This window comes from Ciona robusta, chromosome 9, assembly GCF_009617815.1.
Source record: "Ciona robusta chromosome 9, ASM961781v2".
Lineage (NCBI taxonomy): Eukaryota > Metazoa > Chordata > Ascidiacea > Phlebobranchia > Cionidae > Ciona > Ciona robusta.
The window spans coordinates 3,993,315-4,011,148 of record NC_143243.1 but is presented as its reverse complement, the minus strand read 5'-3'; the positions used below and the strand labels follow the sequence as shown (position 1 = coordinate 4,011,148).

The following is a 17,834-nucleotide window of genomic DNA, read 5'->3' as shown; positions in this document are numbered from 1 at the left end:
ATATATATAAAGTTTGGTTTACATAGCAAGAAACTAGCACAGCCGGTTAATATCGGTAGGTTAACTACAAGTTGTAGAATACTGCTTATGCAAATATATTTTAATTTGGTGTCCTATCTTCTCTCACATTGTAGTTTTGTAGGTTTTTATAGCCGACGTTTGAAAGGTTTGCATTTAATTCAATAAATTTTACCTCAGGGGTTATTTAAATAAAATACACTGATATAATACCAAGACAATATATAAAAAATAAGTTTGAAATTCAGTTATTGTACTTGGAGATAGTTTATAAGAAGTGGCTTGTGCGAAAAAGAGTGTATAGCAAAAATTTTGAGTTGTTACAAGTTCATGCCTTTGTAGGATAAAATATTTATTAATTAATGTTAGAACAATGTCAATTACCGTTCGAAAAACAATAAATTCATGCAATAATATAGTAGAGTGGGGGAAGATGGGACACTTTGTCTGTCTGTATTATCACAACTTTATAAAAACGCGCGCTCATTACTGTTTTTAAAAACAAAAAAAAAATATGTAAAATAGAAACAGTATACTTTAAACAGATAAAAAAATGCAAAATAGTAATTCAGGTGCTATTTTTTAATGCTCGCTAAATCATAGTAAAGCCGATGATCTTTTTAGTTTGCGTGTGCGAACGATTAAACTACAGTTTCATAGCTCCAGAAAGCAACCTTGAACATTTCGTACAGTTTAATTTTGTCTCATAAAACTAGTTTTAGTTTCGTAAAAAAAAACATTGAGATATAAGCATGAAGAAAATAGGCAGGGGTCAATAGGACTTTAAATTGAGATAAAAACAACAAAAAATATCGGTTTAACGTTATATATATGAAGATTACATGGCAAAGAAAATAGCACAGCCTGTTTAACGCGGTATAGGTTAACTACAAGTTGCAGAATACTGCTAATGTAAATATATTTCAATTTAGAGTCCCATCTTTCCCCATGTTGTAGTTTTGTATGTTTCCATTGCCAAACTTTAAAGATTTGCTTTTAATTTAGTAGTTTATACCTCAGGGGTTATTTAACTATAAGATACTGTTACAATAAAAAGATAATGTGCTAAAAACAGACACTCGACCACTCAATCGTCTAATTGGACAATTCTAAAGAAAACAAAACCGACCACAGAGGGACTCGAACCCTCAATCTTCTGATTCGAAGTCAGACGCCTTATCCATTGGGCCATGCAGCCATATTACTGAAAATTTACAGTTCGCTTTCTATTTAAACCAAATTTCGTTGGATTTGAATATATTTGTATCGTATTAACATTATCAAGACGTTTGTTTTTTTTTGTTAAAAAATATATATATACATTTCTTATTCGTTTAGTTGTACATTAAATAAAGCAATATTGAACACAGAGGGACTCGAGTACTCAATCTTCTGATTGGACAATTTTAAATCAAACAAAATTGACCACAGAGGGACTCGAACCCTCAATCGTCTGATTTTAGAATTCAAACGAAAGTACAATTATAATACCTTTTGATTCGAAATCAGACGCCTTATCCATTGAGTCATGCGGAAATCCTACTGTAATTTACAGTTCGCTTGCTATCCAAACCTATCTTCGTTGGATTTAAATTAATTTGTATCGTTTAACATTATCAAGTCATTTGATTTTTTTGTTGAAAATTATATATCCACTTTTCTTATTCGTATAGTTGTACATTATATAAAGCAATATTAAAAACAAAGGGACTCGCGAGTACACAATCTTCTGATTGGACAATTCTAAAGAAAACGAAATTGACCACAGAGGGACTCGAACCCTCAATCTTCTGATTCGAAGTCAGACGCCTCATCCATTGGGCCATGCGGCCATATTACTGACAACTTACAGTTCGCTTTCTATTTAAACCAAATTTCGTTGGATTTGAATATATTTGTATCGTATTAACATTATCAAGACGTTTGTTTTTTTTTTTGTTAAAAAATATATATATACATTTCTTATTCGTTTAGTTGTACATTAAATAAAGCAATATTGAACACAGAGGGACTCGAGTACTCAATCTTCTGATTGGACAATTCTAAAAAAATAAAACTGACCACACAGGGACTCGAACCCTCTATCTTCTGATTCGAAGTCAGACGCCTTATCCATTGGGCCATGCGGCCATATTTCTGTAATTTACAGTTCGCTTTCTATCCAAACCAAGTTTCGTTGGATTTGAATATATTTGTATCGTATTAACATTATCAAGACACATTCGCGTTCTGCTGTCGTGCAGTACGGACGTCTTTTCGCTGCGTGAAGCAAGCGCTTTGGTAGTTGGATTGCTAGGCAGGTTGTCATACCTTTAAAAGACATCTTAGAGATTAGTTTGTGGCGATTGGTTGCTGCTTACAGTTTTGAAGTATTTGTTTGTATAATTTAATATTAGAATATGGAAATGGATGTATCTGCAATCTCTGAATTGGCTACAATTGGGAATAAATCGTTAGATACAGAAGCAAGAGGTATTAAACGCCCTCGAGATGGATGTATGTCTTCTGATCTACACAATGAACAACAAGAATTGAAAGTTATTTTGCATGGTGTCGAAAAGCAATTGAGAGCATTTAGTCCACTACTTATTAATAAGCTTATCATTGCGTCGATTGGAGAATATCGCGATATTAAAGTACTGAGATCTGGAGATTTATGATTAAGGTGTGTAAACAATGGCCAACGAGTAAAAGCACTTGCTTTAAAATGCTTACAAAACGAAACCACCAGCATTGACATCTGCGTTCAAGCGTATAAACCATCCACAGGCTGCAAGTGTGTGATTAAGCAAGTGCCGCGCGACCTTACTGATGACGAGATTGCCTCGAGTTTATCAGACTTCGGGATAGTGTTCGCAAAGCGCTTTTTTGTAAAAAGGGATGGAAACCTAACAGCCACCACTTCGGTTCTTTTGCAACTAACAACTAATAACTTCCCACAATGTTTAACAATCGGATACATTCGTTTCAATACCGTCGCATACAATCCCCCACCGTTAAGATGTTTTAATTGTAATAGATTCGGCCACATATCGAAGTTCTGCCGATCACAGATTCGATGCGCAAAGTGTGGCGGCGACCATGAGTATAAAAAATGCACTGCTGAAACTCGCTGCTGTAATTGCCAAGGAGATCACAGCGCAGCATACAAAAGCTGTCCGAACTACAAACGAGAAATTCAAATTAAGCAATACATAGTCAACGAAAAGCTTAGTTACAAGGATGCTGTCACAAACTGAACTTGGCACAAGCTCCGACGGTTCGTCCATCAGTTCACGAAGTATCTTATTCGCGAAATGATTTTCCACCTCTTCAGTCAATATCCCTCCCGCAGATTGTATCAACGTCTAATCAACCTAGCCCAAATCATATCAGGACTTCTGTACCAAAAAGCCAACCCATATCGAACAACGACCACAGTATCATCGTAACGGCTCAGACATTGTCCCGCTTTATGAAAGATATGATTGCACTAATCACTACTGCATTAGTCAATAACGATGTAACAAACCTATGCTTGGACGTTCAAAATACATGTAAAGCCTACTTCGGAGAAATCTCACCAAAAATTCAACAGACTCATTCTGACACCATGGAACCCCAACAATCGCATTCAATATGAAGAACAAAAATCTAATAATATGGCATTGGAACTGCCGAAGCATATACCGAAAACTACCCGAACTAAAACAATTTGTTTACAATGGACACAACCGCCCCGACCTTATTTGTTTACAAGAAACACACCTAACTCCAAAATATAAAGTTTCTCTCCCGGGTTATAGTTTTATCAGAAAGGATAGGCTTGATCGACGTGGAGGGGGGGGTGCTATCTGGATTAAAGACTCACTTAGTTTTACAAATGTTAATCTCCGCAATGTTCATAAAGACGTAGAACATATTGTAGTCTCGGTAAGTGGTATCCCCGTTGTGAACATATATATTCCACCTGCAGCGAGTATTCACGAGTCGCACTTCCTTGATCTGCTAGGAGCGTTAAAGAACCGAGCAATCATTGTGGGAGATTTTAATGCACACCACTCGATGTGGAAATCATCACAGTGCAACACGATAGGCGCTGGTATTGTCGATTTCCTACAAGCATCCCAAATGGTTTTGTTAAACTGTGATACGCACACAAGAGTATCAATGAACCCCAACGATCGGTCAAGTGGCTCTCTTCTGGATTTAACAATAGCCACTAGCGATATTGCAGGAAGAACATTCGTTAATGTCTCTGACAACTTGTTCGGTAGCGACCACTTACTTGTAGAGGTCACATTAAATTGGATTGTCGAACGATCTACAAACTTCACGCCTCGGTGGTGTCTGTCCAAGGCGGATTGGGAAGCCTACAAAACCATGTGCAACAACTTAATAAAGCAAGATTTAGTCAGCAATGACGTACAGGAGTTCTGCGATGGTCTCTCCAATGCTGTCGTTAAAGCCGCCAACGCAACTATTCCAAAAACCAAGCCGTCTCGCCGCAATCCAGTCCCTTGGTGGGGTGATGAATGTAAAGCAGCAATTCAAGCAAAAAACAAAGCTTGGCAAGCTTTTAAAAGTTCATACTCTTCTAAGGACGCCATTGAATTCAAAAGAAGGCGGGCCATTGCCAGAAAACTTATAATCTTCAAAAAACAACAATCTTGGAAAAAATTCTGTAACTCACTATCCGGCTGCACAAAACTCACCCCTGTATGGAACATGGCAAAATCTATGTTCGGAAATCTAAACATGTCTGTAAAACCATCGTTTACCGCTACTGATGGTAATCAGAGAGACCCAGGTATTAACAGCTCAAACTATCTAGCCGCACATTTTCAACGCATTGGCAGCAACTGCAATTATTCTGCTAATTTCCGCGAAGGTCGGAAAAGAGCTATAGATCTGGCAATTCCGCAACTAAAAGGTTTACCTTCAGATAACCTTTCATCACCGCTTAATAAAGCATTTACCATAGCTGAACTCGAACAATGTATAAGAAGCATAGCGCACAAGAAAAATACTTCTCCTGGAATAGATGGGATTCCTTACCAAATGCTTGTACAACTTCCCGCTTCAAGCCTTACAATATTATTACAATTGATCAACAATATTTGGATATCTGGGACCATACCATCAAACTGGAAGCACTCTGTAGTTATACCTCTGTTAAAGCCCGGGAAGCCAAAGAATACTGCTTCGTCTTATCGACCAATATCCCTTACGTCAAGCATGTGCAAAATTATGGAAAGACTCGTACTCCGTAGATTAAATTGGTTTCTGGAAAAGGAAAACGTAATCCATAAGTCACAAAGTGGATTTAAAAGTAGACGATCTACCACCGACCACATACTTCACCTTCACAATGACGTGCAGTGTGCCATGGCAAATCGCTCTTCAGTTGTCTGTGTGTTTCTTGACATCGAAAAAGCTTATGACATGGTATGGAACGAGGGTCTTATATACAAGCTTCATGCCATTGGAATAACTGGTCGAATGCTTCATTTCATATCTTCATTCTTATCAAATCGCACGTTCCAAGTCAAACTGAACAATGAACTTTCCGATATCTTCACCATAGAAAACGGAGTTCCACAAGGTAGTGTTTTAAGCCCCATACTATTTAATATTATGATTAATGACTTGTCCAATCAACTGCCTGTGACAAGCAAACACGCACTATACGCCGACGACTGTGCAATATGGATTGAAAGCAAGCAACTCAAGTGTCTCAAAACGAAAATCCAATACGCCTTAAACGTCATCAACGTTTGGAGCCAACAATGGGGAATTAAGTTTTCTCACACCAAAACCAAAGCTCTATTGTTCACAAACAAGCGAAAACTGCCAGATATGAAGATTACACTCTACGGAAACAGTATTACATATGTTACAGAATTTAAATATCTTGGCGTAATATTTGATAAACGACTAACATACAAATCACACATAACATACATTCGATGTAAATGCCTGAGACGAATTAATCTACTACATATTCTTTGCAGATCGAAATGGGGAGCGCAAAAATCAGCCTTGCTTGCCATATACCGAGCTTCGATACGCCCCGTCATTGAGTATCGAATCGAAGCATATTTCTCTGCCTCTTCCTCCAATAGAAGCGTAATACAAACCGTACAAAACAATTGTTTGCGGCTGGCCACTGGAAGTATGATCAGCACACCAATTGTTTGTTTGCAAGCATTGTGCCAGGAACCACCAGTTTACATTCGATACCAGAACGCTTGTCTAAAATACAAGCTCAAGCTACTCATTCCCACCAAATCGCCACAATTCGAGCACACTACTACGGGCTTCGACTAGTGAATCTTCATTTCTGCAAGTTACAGAGGAATTCCCAACCGAAACAACTGTCGGGCTAATCCAACCTTTCACTTCGCCAATGTGGGAAATCTCTGAAGAATTCTGTGACACCTCTCTAGCGCCACTGGTAGACGAAGACATATCCAACGAACGAAAACAAAGTCTCTTCGTCGAGAGGATTGTAACGTATTACCAAGGATATACGCAAATATACTGCGATGGGTCAAAACAAGAATCTGGATGTGGATGTTCCTTTATAATTCCAAGTGAAGGTTACACATCGTCTTCATCTCTACACAAGTCGTACTCGGCGTATTCATGCGAATTATATGCAACCATGATGGCATTAAAACATGTAAACTCTAAAGAAACACATAATTCTTACCTAATTATATGTGACTGCCTGAATGCAATCACATCCATCGCACAACGGCGCCACTCAAAAAACTTTATTCTTAAGGAGATTCTTGAACTAATATTCAATATTTTAAACAGACAAATGACCATCAAAATTCTCTGGGTCCCAAGTCACTGTGGTATACCAGGCAATGAGGAATCTGACCAAAATGCAAAGCAATCGGCAAAGACCAACCATTGCGATGTTTCCACTACGGCTCTAACTGACTGCATTTATACATCACAAGTTAACCTCCGAACTAAATTTTGTGAGTATTACGTACAAAACAATCAAAACACTGCAATGAAAAACATTTTCCCAAAACTGCCAAGTAACAACGACTTAAAGCAAATGGACTCTCGAATTGAAGAAGTTATCTACTCTCGATTACTCACCGGGCATAATCGCCTGAATGGGCACCTAAACCGTATCGGCCTCCATGAAAATGGACAATGCCCAAGATGCAACGTCAACGAGACAGCTGAACATTTATTAATTTCCTGTATTAACACCGCAAACGTAACAGCTATGTTAAAAACATTATGTTCTGAAATGAAACTTTCTTATAATTTTAACACACTGCTAACTGACAACGCCCTTATTAAACATACTATTTCCTTTTTTAGAGCATTAAATCGTCTTTAGAAACAAGATCACCTGATTACTATTTATTTATTTCTATTGTTGTTTTCTTAAATGTTATTGACTCGTACAAATTGTTCTGAACATAGACAAACCAATGATGATATATTTACTGTTAAAGTAATGAATTTCTGTCATTTTACCGGTATAATGCTTTCGCCAAAACCTATCACCAAAAAGTAGACTAAATTCCCTTTTTCCGTTATCGTCAAGCTTTTGTACAATTTACGGTCATGTATTCTGTGTAAAAAAACAAAAGGTTAAATGCACCAAAATGTAATAATAATAATAATAATGTAAAACTAGTACCTCGTCCGTATTTCGTTGCAGACTTTGAAGCTAATCTGTCCATACAACTTCATTTAAAGCTATTGGAACACTTTGTTAAAATATAAAATAATTTGAGTTATGAGACTACGTCACCGGTTTTATTTCGGATTTCTGATATGTGCTCGGAATGGTGATTCGTTTTTTGGACGATAAACACGATTTTAGAATTAAAAGAAAGTACAATTACAATACCGCATGAAATATACACTTTAAAATAGAAAAGTTATTGTATATATGTCTGTATAACTTGCAACGTGTGGGGATATAGCTCAGTGGTAGAGCATTCGACTGCAGATCGAGAGGTCCCTGGTTCAAATCCGGGTGTCCCCTTTATTATTGTCCATTTATTATATCCACACATTTACTGCGAACGTTTTCGATTTGCATAACGTACTTGTGCAAAGTTTCAAACAACTGATTACTCGGTTTGAAAGTATGATTACCTTTATTTTTCCGTACAAATTTAAGCGTTGGCGAACTTAAAACCAAAATCCATTGGGCCACGCACACGCACGAATGCACCGCAGGTAGGTCACTATATTATACAACAGAAGTGCAAAGGATTGGAATATTAGTTACCTTGTTAATACAATGTGGTTTAAAATTGGAATTGTACATTAAACAACAACCATGACCAACACAGGAACTCGAACCATCAATCTTCTGATTCGCAGTCAGACGGCTTATCCATTAGGCCATGCGACCATAGTACTGAAACTCTAGAGTTCGCTTTCCATCCAACCCAATTTCGTTGGATTTAAATTAATTTGTATGGTATTAACATGATCAAGAGATTTGTTTTTTTTTGTTTAAAATTGTATATCCACTTTTCTTATTCGTATAGTTCTACATTAAATGAACCAGTATTGAACAGAGAGGGACTCGAGTACTCAATCTTCTGATTGGACAATTCTAAATAAAACAAAATTGACCACACAGGGACTCGAACCCTCAATCTTCTGATTCGAAATCAGACGCCTTATTCATTGGGCCATGCGGCCATTGCAGTAAAACACTGAAGTCCGCTTTCTATCTAGCCCAATTGCTTTGGAGTTGAATTCATTTTTATCATACATACATTTGTTATTTTTGTTTAAAATGATTTTCCACTTTTTTTCATGTAGTTGTACATTAAACAAATACTAATTGACCACCGAAGGACTCGAACCCTTAGTCTTCAGATTCGAAGTCAGACGCCTTATTCATTAGGCTATGTGGCTGACAAAATGCACTGGTGTAAATTGTAAGAGTGCTAATTTAAATAAACGATTCGTATTTATATGGTTGTATAACTTTATGTAAAACTAGTACCTCGTCCGTATTTCGTTGCAGACTTTGAAGCTGATCTGTTCATACAATTTCATTTAAAGCTATTGGAACACTTTGTTAAAATGTAAATAATTTGGGATATGAGACTATGTCACCGGTTTTGTTTCTGATTTTTGATATGTGCTCGGAATGGTGATTCGTTTTTTTGACGATAAACACAATCTTAGAATTAAAAGTAAAATGCAATTATATTACCGCATGAAATATACACTTTAAAATAGGAAAGTTATTGTATATATGTCTGTATAACTTGCAACGTGTGGGGATATAGCTCAGTGGTAGAGTATTCGTTTGCAGATCGAGAGGTCCCTGGTTCAAATCCGGGTGTCCCCTTTATTACTGTCTATTTATTATACCCAACATTTACTTCGAACGTTTTCGATTCGCATAACGTACTAGTGCAAATTTTTAAACAACTGATTACTCGGTTTGAAAGTATGATTACCTTCATTTTTCTGTACAAATTTAAGCGTTGGCGAACTTAAAACCAAAATCCATTGGGCCACGCACACGCACGAATGCACCGCAGATAGGTCACTATACTATACGCAACAGAAGTGCAAAGGATTGGAATATTAGTTACCTTGTTAATACAATGTGGTTTAAAATTGGAATTGTACATTATACAACAACCATGACCAACACAGGAACTCGAACCATCAATCTTCTGATTCGCAGTCAAACGGCTTATCCATTGGGCCATGCGACCATAGTACTGCAACTCTAGAGTTCGCTTTCTATCCAACCCAATTTCGTTGGATTTAAATTAATTTGTATGGTATTAACATGATCAAGAGATTTGTTTTTTTTTGTTTAAAATTATATATCCACTTTTCTTATTCGTATAGTTGTACATTAAATGAACCAGTATTGAACAGAGAGGGACTCGAGTACTCAATCTTCTGATTGGACAATTCTAAATAAAACAAAATTGACCACAGAGGGACTCGAACCCTCACTCTTCTGATTCGAAGTCAAACGCCTTATCCATTGGGCCATGCGGCCAATGCAGCAAAACACTCAAGTCCGCTTTCTATCTAGCCCAATTGCTTTGGAGTTGAATTCATTTTTATCATACATACATTTGTTATTTTTGTTTAAAATGATTTTCCACTTTTTTTTTCATGTAGTTGTACATTAAAAAAAATATTTATATTGTTGTGTAACTTTACGTAAAACACGTACGTCGCCCGTATTTCCTTGCAGACTTTGAAGCTGATCTGCCAATACAATTCCATAACACTTTGTTAAAATGTAAAATAATTTGGGTTATAAGACTATGTCACCGGTTTTGTTTCTGATTTTTGATATGTGCTCGGAATAGTGATTTGTTTTTAGACGATAAACACGATGTTAGAAATAAAAGAAAGTACAATTATAATACCGCAATAAAAATATATACTTTAAAATAGGAAAGTTATTGTATATATGTCTGTATAAATTGCAACGTGTGGGGATGTAGCTCAGTGGTAGAGCCTTCGAATGAAGATCGAGAGGTCCCTGGAGTGGTAGAGCCTTCGAATGAAGATCGAGAGGTCCCTGGTTCAAATCCGGGTGTCCCCTTTATTACTGTCTATTTATTATATCCAACATTTACTTCGAACGTTTTCGATTCGCATAACGTACTAGTGCAAATTTTTAAACAACTGATTACTCGGTTTGAAAGTATGATTACCTTTATTTTTCTGTACAAATTTAAGCGTTGGCGAACTTAAAACCAAAATCCATTGGGCCACGCACACGCACGAATGCACCGCAGGTAGGTCACTATACTATACGCAACAGAAGTGCAAAGAATATTAGTTACCTTGTTAATACAATGTGGTTTAAAATTGGAATTGTACATTAAACAACAACCATGACCAACACAGGAACTCTAACCATCAATCTTCTGATTCGCAGTCAGACGGCTTATCCATTGGGCCATGCGACCATAGTACTGCAACTCTAGAGTTCGCTTTCTATCCAACCGAATTTCGTTGGATTTAAATTAATTTGTATGGTATTAACATGATCAAGAGATTTGTTTTTTTTTGTTTAAAATTATATATCCACTTTTCTTATTCGTATAGTTCTACATTAAATGAACCAGTATTGAACAGAGAGGCACTCGAGTACTCAATCTTCTGATTGGACAATTCTAAATAAAACAAAATTGACCACAGAGGGACTCGAACCCTCAATCTTCTGATTCGAAGTCAGACGCCTTATCCATTGGGCCATGCGGCCATTGCAGCAAAACACTCAAGTCCGCTTTCTATCTAGCCCAATTGCTTTGGAGTTGAATTCATTTTTATCATACATACATTTGTTATTTTTGTTTAAAATGATTTTTCACTTTTTTTTTCGTGTAGTTGTACATTAAACAAATACTAATTGACCACCGAAGGACTCGAACCGTCAGTCTTCAGATTCGATGTCAGACGCCTTATTCATTAGGCTATGCGGCTGACGAAATGCACTGGTGTAAATTGTAAGAGTGCTAATTTAAATAAACGATTCGTATTTATATGGTTGTTTAACTTTTTGTAAAACTAGTACCTCGTCCGTATTTCGTTGCAGACTTTGCAGCTGATCTGTCCATACAATTTCGTTTAAAGCTATTGGAACACTTTGTTAAAATATAAAATAATTTGAGTTATGAGACTACGTCACCGGTTTTATTTCGGATTTCTGATATGTGCTCGGAATGGTGATTCGTTTTTGGACGATAAACACAATTCTAGAATTAAAACTAAAATGCAATTATAATACCGCATGAAATATACACTTTAAAATAGGAAAGTTATTGTATATATAGCTGCATTCCTAGCTACTTGTGGGGATATAGCTCAGTGGTAGAGCATTCGACTGCAGATCGAGAGATCCCTAGTTCAAATCCGGATGTCCCCTTTATTGTTGCTCATTTATTATATTCAAAATTTACTGCGAACGTTTTCGATTCGCATAACGTACTAGTGCAAAGTTTTAAACAACTGATTACTCGGTTTAAAAGTGTGATTACCTTTATTATTTCTGTACAAATTTAAGCGTTGGGGAACTTAAAACCAAAATCTATTGGGCCACGCACACGCACCAATGCACCGCAGATAATACCGCAAAAAATATACACTTTAAAATAGGAGAGTTATTGTTCATATGTCTGTTTACTTTGCTACGTGTGGGGATATAGCTCAGTGGTAGAGCATTCGACTGCAGATCGAGAGGTCCCTGGTAAAAATCCGGGTGTCCCCTTTATTATTGTCCCTTTATTATTGTCCATTTATTATATCCGAAATTTACTTTGAACGATTTCGATTCGCATAACGTACTAGTGAAAAGTTTTAAACAACTGATTACTCGCTTTGAAAGTGTGATTACCTTTATTTTTCTGAACAAATTTAAGCGTTAGCGAACTTAAAACCAAAATCCATTGGGCCACGCACACGCACGAATGCACCGCAGATAGGTCACTATACTATACGCAACAGAAGTGCAATGGATTTGAATATTAGTTACCTTTTTAATACAATGTGGTTTAAAATTAGAATTGTACGTTAAACAACAACAATGACCAACACTGGAACCCGAACCATCAATCTTCTGTTGCGCAGTCAGACGGCGTATCCATTGGGCCATGCGACCATAGTTCTGCAACTCTACAGTTCGCTTTCTATCTAACCTAATTTCGTTGGATTTGAATTAATTTGTATGGTATTAAGATGATCAAGAGATTTGTTTTTTTTTGTTTAAAATTATATATCCACTTTTCTTATTCGTATAGTTGTACATTAAATGAACCAGTATTGAACAGAGAGAGACTCGAGTACTCAATCTTCTGATTGGACAATTCTAAACAAAACAAAATTGACCGCATAGGGACTAGAACCCTCAATCTTCTGATTCGATGTCAGACGCCTTATCCACTGGGCCATGCGGCCTTTGCAGAAAAACACTTAAGTCCGCTTTCTATCTAGCCCAATTGCTTTGGAGTTGAATTCATTTTTATCATACATACATTTGTTATTTTTGTTTAAAATGATTTTCCACTTTTTTTTCATGTAGTTGTACATTAAACAAATACTAATTGACCACCGAAGGACTCGAACCCCCAGTCTTCAGATTCGATGTCAGACGCCTTATTCATTAGGCTATGCGGCTGACGAAATGCACTGGTGTAAATTGTAAGAGTGCTAATTTAAATAAACGATTTGTATTTATATGGTTGTGTAACTTTATGTAAAACTAGTACCTCGTCCGTATTTCGTTGCAGACTTTGAAGCTGATCTGTCCATACAATTTCATTTAAAGCTATTGAAACACTTTGTTAACATATAAAATAAATTGAGTTATGAGACTACGTCATAGGTTTTATTTCGGATTTCTGATATGTGCTCGGAATGGTGACTCATTTTTGGCCGATAAACACAATTTTAGAATTAAAACTAAAGTGCAATTATAATACCGCATGAAGTATACACTTTAAAATAGGAAAGTTATTGTATATATATCTGTATTCCTTGCTACTTGTGGGGATATAGCTCAGTGGTAGAGCATTCGACTGCAGATCGAGAGGTCCCTAGTTGAAATCCGGGTGTCCCCTTTATTAAACACGTTAGTGGTCATATAGATCCTTTTTCGTCGAACAGTTGTTCTTGGCTTTGTTGTTGTTGCTGATAGGGTGATTATTTTCCGCACTTACCCTTATTCTCAATTCTAGCATTTTTCTTTAATCTCTCGATTGAAGTCAAATCGTAATATATATTTATCATTTTTAGACTGAATTTTCAGATTTAAAACCGCACGATGAGCGATTAATTAACGATTACTTTCCTCATTCACTTTACATAACGGAAACACTGTCTGGAGTTTGGCGGGAAACGAAGTGTATCCACACAACGATTCACGACTGAATCAAACTATTAGCATTTGTGGGGACGCATTAAATGCACTACTCTTATACCGTATTATCATTAATCGTAATTGAAACATTATTTTAATTCAACATCATATGATTAATATTAACTTCTAACATTACCTAATTACTGCGTGATTACGGTTCGTCAAAATTCATGAAAACAAACGTTTTTAAGTGACGACGACGTTAACTAGTGTAAGTTTACAATAACCACATGGTACAGGAGTTGTACAAAGCGTATTTACACATATTCTTTACCAATCACTCAATCCTCATACGTCATAAGTTTCATTAGTTGTAATACATGTATAAATACATTCTGCCTACTGTTCCACAGTCACCAATGGCGACTAGAACCCGTTTTGTTGGTTACCTCAGATTTGTTTTTGATCGAGCCCAGTCGACCGTTGTAGTAAAAGGATTAACTAATATAGCAGGGTGGGGGTAGATGGGATACCATTTCATTTTGTTTTCTCTTTTCATTTGGTAGTAAACAAAGAACATTTAATGAATTATAAAACCGTATCTTCACGACTTCCACAGACCATTGTTAATTGTTTAAAACACGATCAGGCTATTTGGATATTATGTGTTAAAGGTGTCCCATCTTCCCCGACTCTACTGTCTTATGCTAATTAGTTTAAAACGTGTTCATTCATTAGATCTGTGATCTCTTGTTATTGAATTTTATGTAGGGAAAGAGATTTGTTTTTTTTGTTTAAAATTATATATCCACTTTTCTTATTCGTATAGTTGTACATTAAATGAACCAGTATTGAACAGAGAGGGACTCGAGTACTCAATCTTCTGATTGGACAATTCTAAACAAAACAAATTGACCACTTAGGGACTAGAACCCTCAATCTTCAGATTCGTAGTCAGACGCCTTATCCAATGGCCATGCGGCCATTGCTATAAAACAGTGAAGTCCGCTTTCTATCTAGCCCAATTGCTTTGGAGTTGAATTCATTTTTAACATACATACATTTGTTACTTTTGTTTAAAATGATCTTCCACTTTTCTTTTTCATGTAGTTGTACATTAAACAAATACTAATTGACCAACGAAGGACTCGAACCGTCAGTCTTCAGATTCGATGTCAGACGCCTTATTCATTAGGCTATGCGGCCGACGAAATGCACTGGTGTAAATTGTAAGAGTGCTAATTTAAATAAACGATTCGTATTTATATGGTTGTTTAACTTTTTGTAAAACTAGTACCTCGTCCGTATTTCGTTGCAGACTTTGCAGCTGATCTGTCCATACAATTTCGTTTAAAGCTATTGGAACACTTTGTTAAAATATAAAACAATTTGAGTTATGAGACTACGTCACCGGTTTTATTTCGGATTTCTGATATGTCCTCGGAATGGTGATTCGTTTTTGGACGATAAACACAATTCTAGAATTAAAACTAAAATGCAATTATAATACCGCATGAAATATACACTTTAAAATAGGAAAGTTATAGTATATATATCTGCATTCCTAGCTACTTGTGGGGATATAGCTCAGTGGTAGAGCATTCGACTGCAGATCGAGAGATCCCTAGTTCAAATCCGGATGTCCCCTTTATTGTTGCTCATTTATTATATTCAAAATTTACTGCGAACGTTTTCGATTCGCATAACGTACTAGTGCAAAGTTTTAAACAACTGATTACTCGGTTTGAAAGTGTGATTACCTTTATTATTTCTGTACAAATTTAAGCGTTGGGGAACTTAAAACCAAAATCTATTGGGCCACGCACACGCACCAATGCACCGCAGATAATACCGCAAAAAATATACACTTTAAAATAGGAGAGTTATTGTTCATATGTCTGTTTACTTTGCTACGTGTGGGGATATAGCTCAGTGGTAGAGCATTCGACTGCAGATCGAGAGGTCCCTGGTAAAAATCCGGGTGTCCCCTTTATTATTGTCCCTTTATTATTGTCCATTTATTATATCCGAAATTTACTTTGAACGATTTCGATTCGCATAACGTACTAGTGAAAAGTTTTAAACAACTGATTACTCGCTTTGAAAGTGTGATTACCTTTATTTTTCTGAACAAATTTAAGCGTTAGCGAACTTAAAACCAAAATCCATTGGGCCACGCACACGCACGAATGCACCGCAGATAGGTCACTATACTATACGCAACAGAAGTGCAATGGATTTGAATATTAGTTACCTTTTTAATACAATGTGGTTTAAAATTAGAATTGTACGTTAAACAACAACAATGACCAACACTGGAACCCGAACCATCAATCTTCTGTTGCGCAGTCAGACGGCGTATCCATTGGGCCATGCGACCATAGTTCTGCAACTCTACAGTTCGCTTTCTATCTAACCTAATTTCGTTGGATTTGAATTAATTTGTATGGTATTAAGATGATCAAGAGATTTGTTTTTTTTTGTTTAAAATTATATATCCACTTTTCTTATTCGTATAGTTGTACATTAAATGAACCAGTATTGAACAGAGAGAGACTCGAGTACTCAATCTTCTGATTGGACAATTCTAAACAAAACAAAATTGACCGCATAGGGACTAGAACCCTCAATCTTCTGATTCGATGTCAGACGCCTTATCCACTGGGCCATGCGGCCTTTGCAGAAAAACACTTAAGTCCGCTTTCTATCTAGCCCAATTGCTTTGGAGTTGAATTCATTTTTATCATACATACATTTGTTATTTTTGTTTAAAATGATTTTCCACTTTTTTTTCATGTAGTTGTACATTAAACAAATACTAATTGACCACCGAAGGACTCGAACCCCCAGTCTTCAGATTCGATGTCAGACGCCTTATTCATTAGGCTATGCGGCTGACGAAATGCACTGGTGTAAATTGTAAGAGTGCTAATTTAAATAAACGATTTGTATTTATATGGTTGTGTAACTTTATGTAAAACTAGTACCTCGTCCGTATTTCGTTGCAGACTTTGAAGCTGATCTGTCCATACAATTTCATTTAAAGCTATTGAAACACTTTGTTAACATATAAAATAAATTGAGTTATGAGACTACGTCATAGGTTTTATTTCGGATTTCTGATATGTGCTCGGAATGGTGATTCGTTTTTGGCCGATAAACACAATTTTAGAATTAAAACTAAAGTGCAATTATAATACCGCATGAAGTATACACTTTAAAATAGGAAAGTTATTGTATATATATCTGTATTCCTTCCTACTTGTGGGGATATAGCTCAGTGGTAGAGCATTCGACTGCAGATCGAGAGGTCCTTAGTTCAAATCCGGGTGTCCCCTTTATTAAATACGTTAGTGGTCATATAGATCCTTTTTCGTCGAACAGTTGTTCTTGGCTTTGTTGTTGTTGCTGATAGGGTGATTATTTTCCGCACTTACCCTAATTCTCAATTCTAGCATTTTTCTTTAATCTCTCGATTGAAGTCAAATCGTAATATATATTTATCATATTTAGACAGAATTTTCAGATTTAAAACCGCACGATGAGCGATTAATTAACGATTACTTTCCTCATTCACTTTACATAACGGAAACACTGTCTGGAGTTTGGCGGGAAACGAAGTGTATCCACACAACGATTCACGACTGAATCAAACTATTAGCATTTGTGGGGACGCATTAAATGCACTACTCTTATACCGTATTATCATTAATCGTAATTGAAACATTATTTCAATTCAACATCATATGATTTATATTAACTTCTAACATTACCTAATTACTGCGTGATTACGGTTCGTCAAAATTCATGAAAACAAACGTTTTTAAGTGACGACGACGTTAACTAGTGTAAGTTTACAATAACCACATGGTACAGGAGTTGTACAAAGCGTATTTACACATATTCTTTACCAATCACTCAATCCTCATACGTCATAAGTTTCATTAGTTGTAATACATGTATAAATACATTCTGCCTACTGTTCCAC

General features: G+C 36.3%; 1 protein-coding gene and 14 non-coding genes across 15 annotated transcripts; 9 read left to right on the top strand and 6 right to left on the bottom strand.

Moving 5' to 3' along the window:
- Nucleotides 1-1,143: 1,143 nt before the first annotated feature.
- On the bottom strand, nt 1,144-1,216 carry Trnar-ucg (transfer RNA arginine (anticodon UCG)). Its single transcript has one exon. It is a non-coding gene; the product is annotated as a tRNA-Arg (tRNA).
- A 561-nt stretch (nt 1,217-1,777) lies between these two features.
- Trnar-ucg (transfer RNA arginine (anticodon UCG)) lies at nt 1,778-1,850 on the bottom strand. Its single transcript has one exon. It is a non-coding gene; the product is annotated as a tRNA-Arg (tRNA).
- A 225-nt stretch (nt 1,851-2,075) lies between these two features.
- Trnar-ucg (transfer RNA arginine (anticodon UCG)) lies at nt 2,076-2,148 on the bottom strand. Its single transcript has one exon. It is a non-coding gene; the product is annotated as a tRNA-Arg (tRNA).
- Nucleotides 2,149-6,406: 4,258 nt separating this feature from the next.
- On the top strand, nt 6,407-7,589 carry LOC149731104 (uncharacterized). Its single transcript, XM_089884137.1, has one exon. It carries the CDS (start codon nt 6,407-6,409, stop codon nt 7,367-7,369), a length of 963 nt encoding a protein of 320 aa, XP_089740263.1. The 3' UTR covers nt 7,370-7,589.
- A 365-nt stretch (nt 7,590-7,954) lies between these two features.
- Nucleotides 7,955-8,026, top strand: Trnac-gca (transfer RNA cysteine (anticodon GCA)). The gene has a single exon. It is a non-coding gene; the product is annotated as a tRNA-Cys (tRNA).
- A 598-nt stretch (nt 8,027-8,624) lies between these two features.
- Nucleotides 8,625-8,697, bottom strand: Trnar-ucg (transfer RNA arginine (anticodon UCG)). Its single transcript has one exon. It is a non-coding gene; the product is annotated as a tRNA-Arg (tRNA).
- Nucleotides 8,698-9,286: 589 nt separating this feature from the next.
- Trnac-gca (transfer RNA cysteine (anticodon GCA)) lies at nt 9,287-9,358 on the top strand. Its single transcript has one exon. It is a non-coding gene; the product is annotated as a tRNA-Cys (tRNA).
- Nucleotides 9,359-9,957: 599 nt separating this feature from the next.
- On the bottom strand, nt 9,958-10,030 carry Trnar-ucg (transfer RNA arginine (anticodon UCG)). The gene has a single exon. It is a non-coding gene; the product is annotated as a tRNA-Arg (tRNA).
- Nucleotides 10,031-11,181: 1,151 nt separating this feature from the next.
- Trnar-ucg (transfer RNA arginine (anticodon UCG)) lies at nt 11,182-11,254 on the bottom strand. Its single transcript has one exon. It is a non-coding gene; the product is annotated as a tRNA-Arg (tRNA).
- A 591-nt stretch (nt 11,255-11,845) lies between these two features.
- Trnac-gca (transfer RNA cysteine (anticodon GCA)) lies at nt 11,846-11,917 on the top strand. The gene has a single exon. It is a non-coding gene; the product is annotated as a tRNA-Cys (tRNA).
- A 270-nt stretch (nt 11,918-12,187) lies between these two features.
- On the top strand, nt 12,188-12,259 carry Trnac-gca (transfer RNA cysteine (anticodon GCA)). Its single transcript has one exon. It is a non-coding gene; the product is annotated as a tRNA-Cys (tRNA).
- Nucleotides 12,260-13,535: 1,276 nt separating this feature from the next.
- On the top strand, nt 13,536-13,607 carry Trnac-gca (transfer RNA cysteine (anticodon GCA)). The gene has a single exon. It is a non-coding gene; the product is annotated as a tRNA-Cys (tRNA).
- A 1,815-nt stretch (nt 13,608-15,422) lies between these two features.
- Trnac-gca (transfer RNA cysteine (anticodon GCA)) lies at nt 15,423-15,494 on the top strand. Its single transcript has one exon. It is a non-coding gene; the product is annotated as a tRNA-Cys (tRNA).
- Nucleotides 15,495-15,764: 270 nt separating this feature from the next.
- Nucleotides 15,765-15,836, top strand: Trnac-gca (transfer RNA cysteine (anticodon GCA)). Its single transcript has one exon. It is a non-coding gene; the product is annotated as a tRNA-Cys (tRNA).
- Nucleotides 15,837-17,112: 1,276 nt separating this feature from the next.
- Nucleotides 17,113-17,184, top strand: Trnac-gca (transfer RNA cysteine (anticodon GCA)). The gene has a single exon. It is a non-coding gene; the product is annotated as a tRNA-Cys (tRNA).
- Nucleotides 17,185-17,834: the final 650 nt, after the last annotated feature.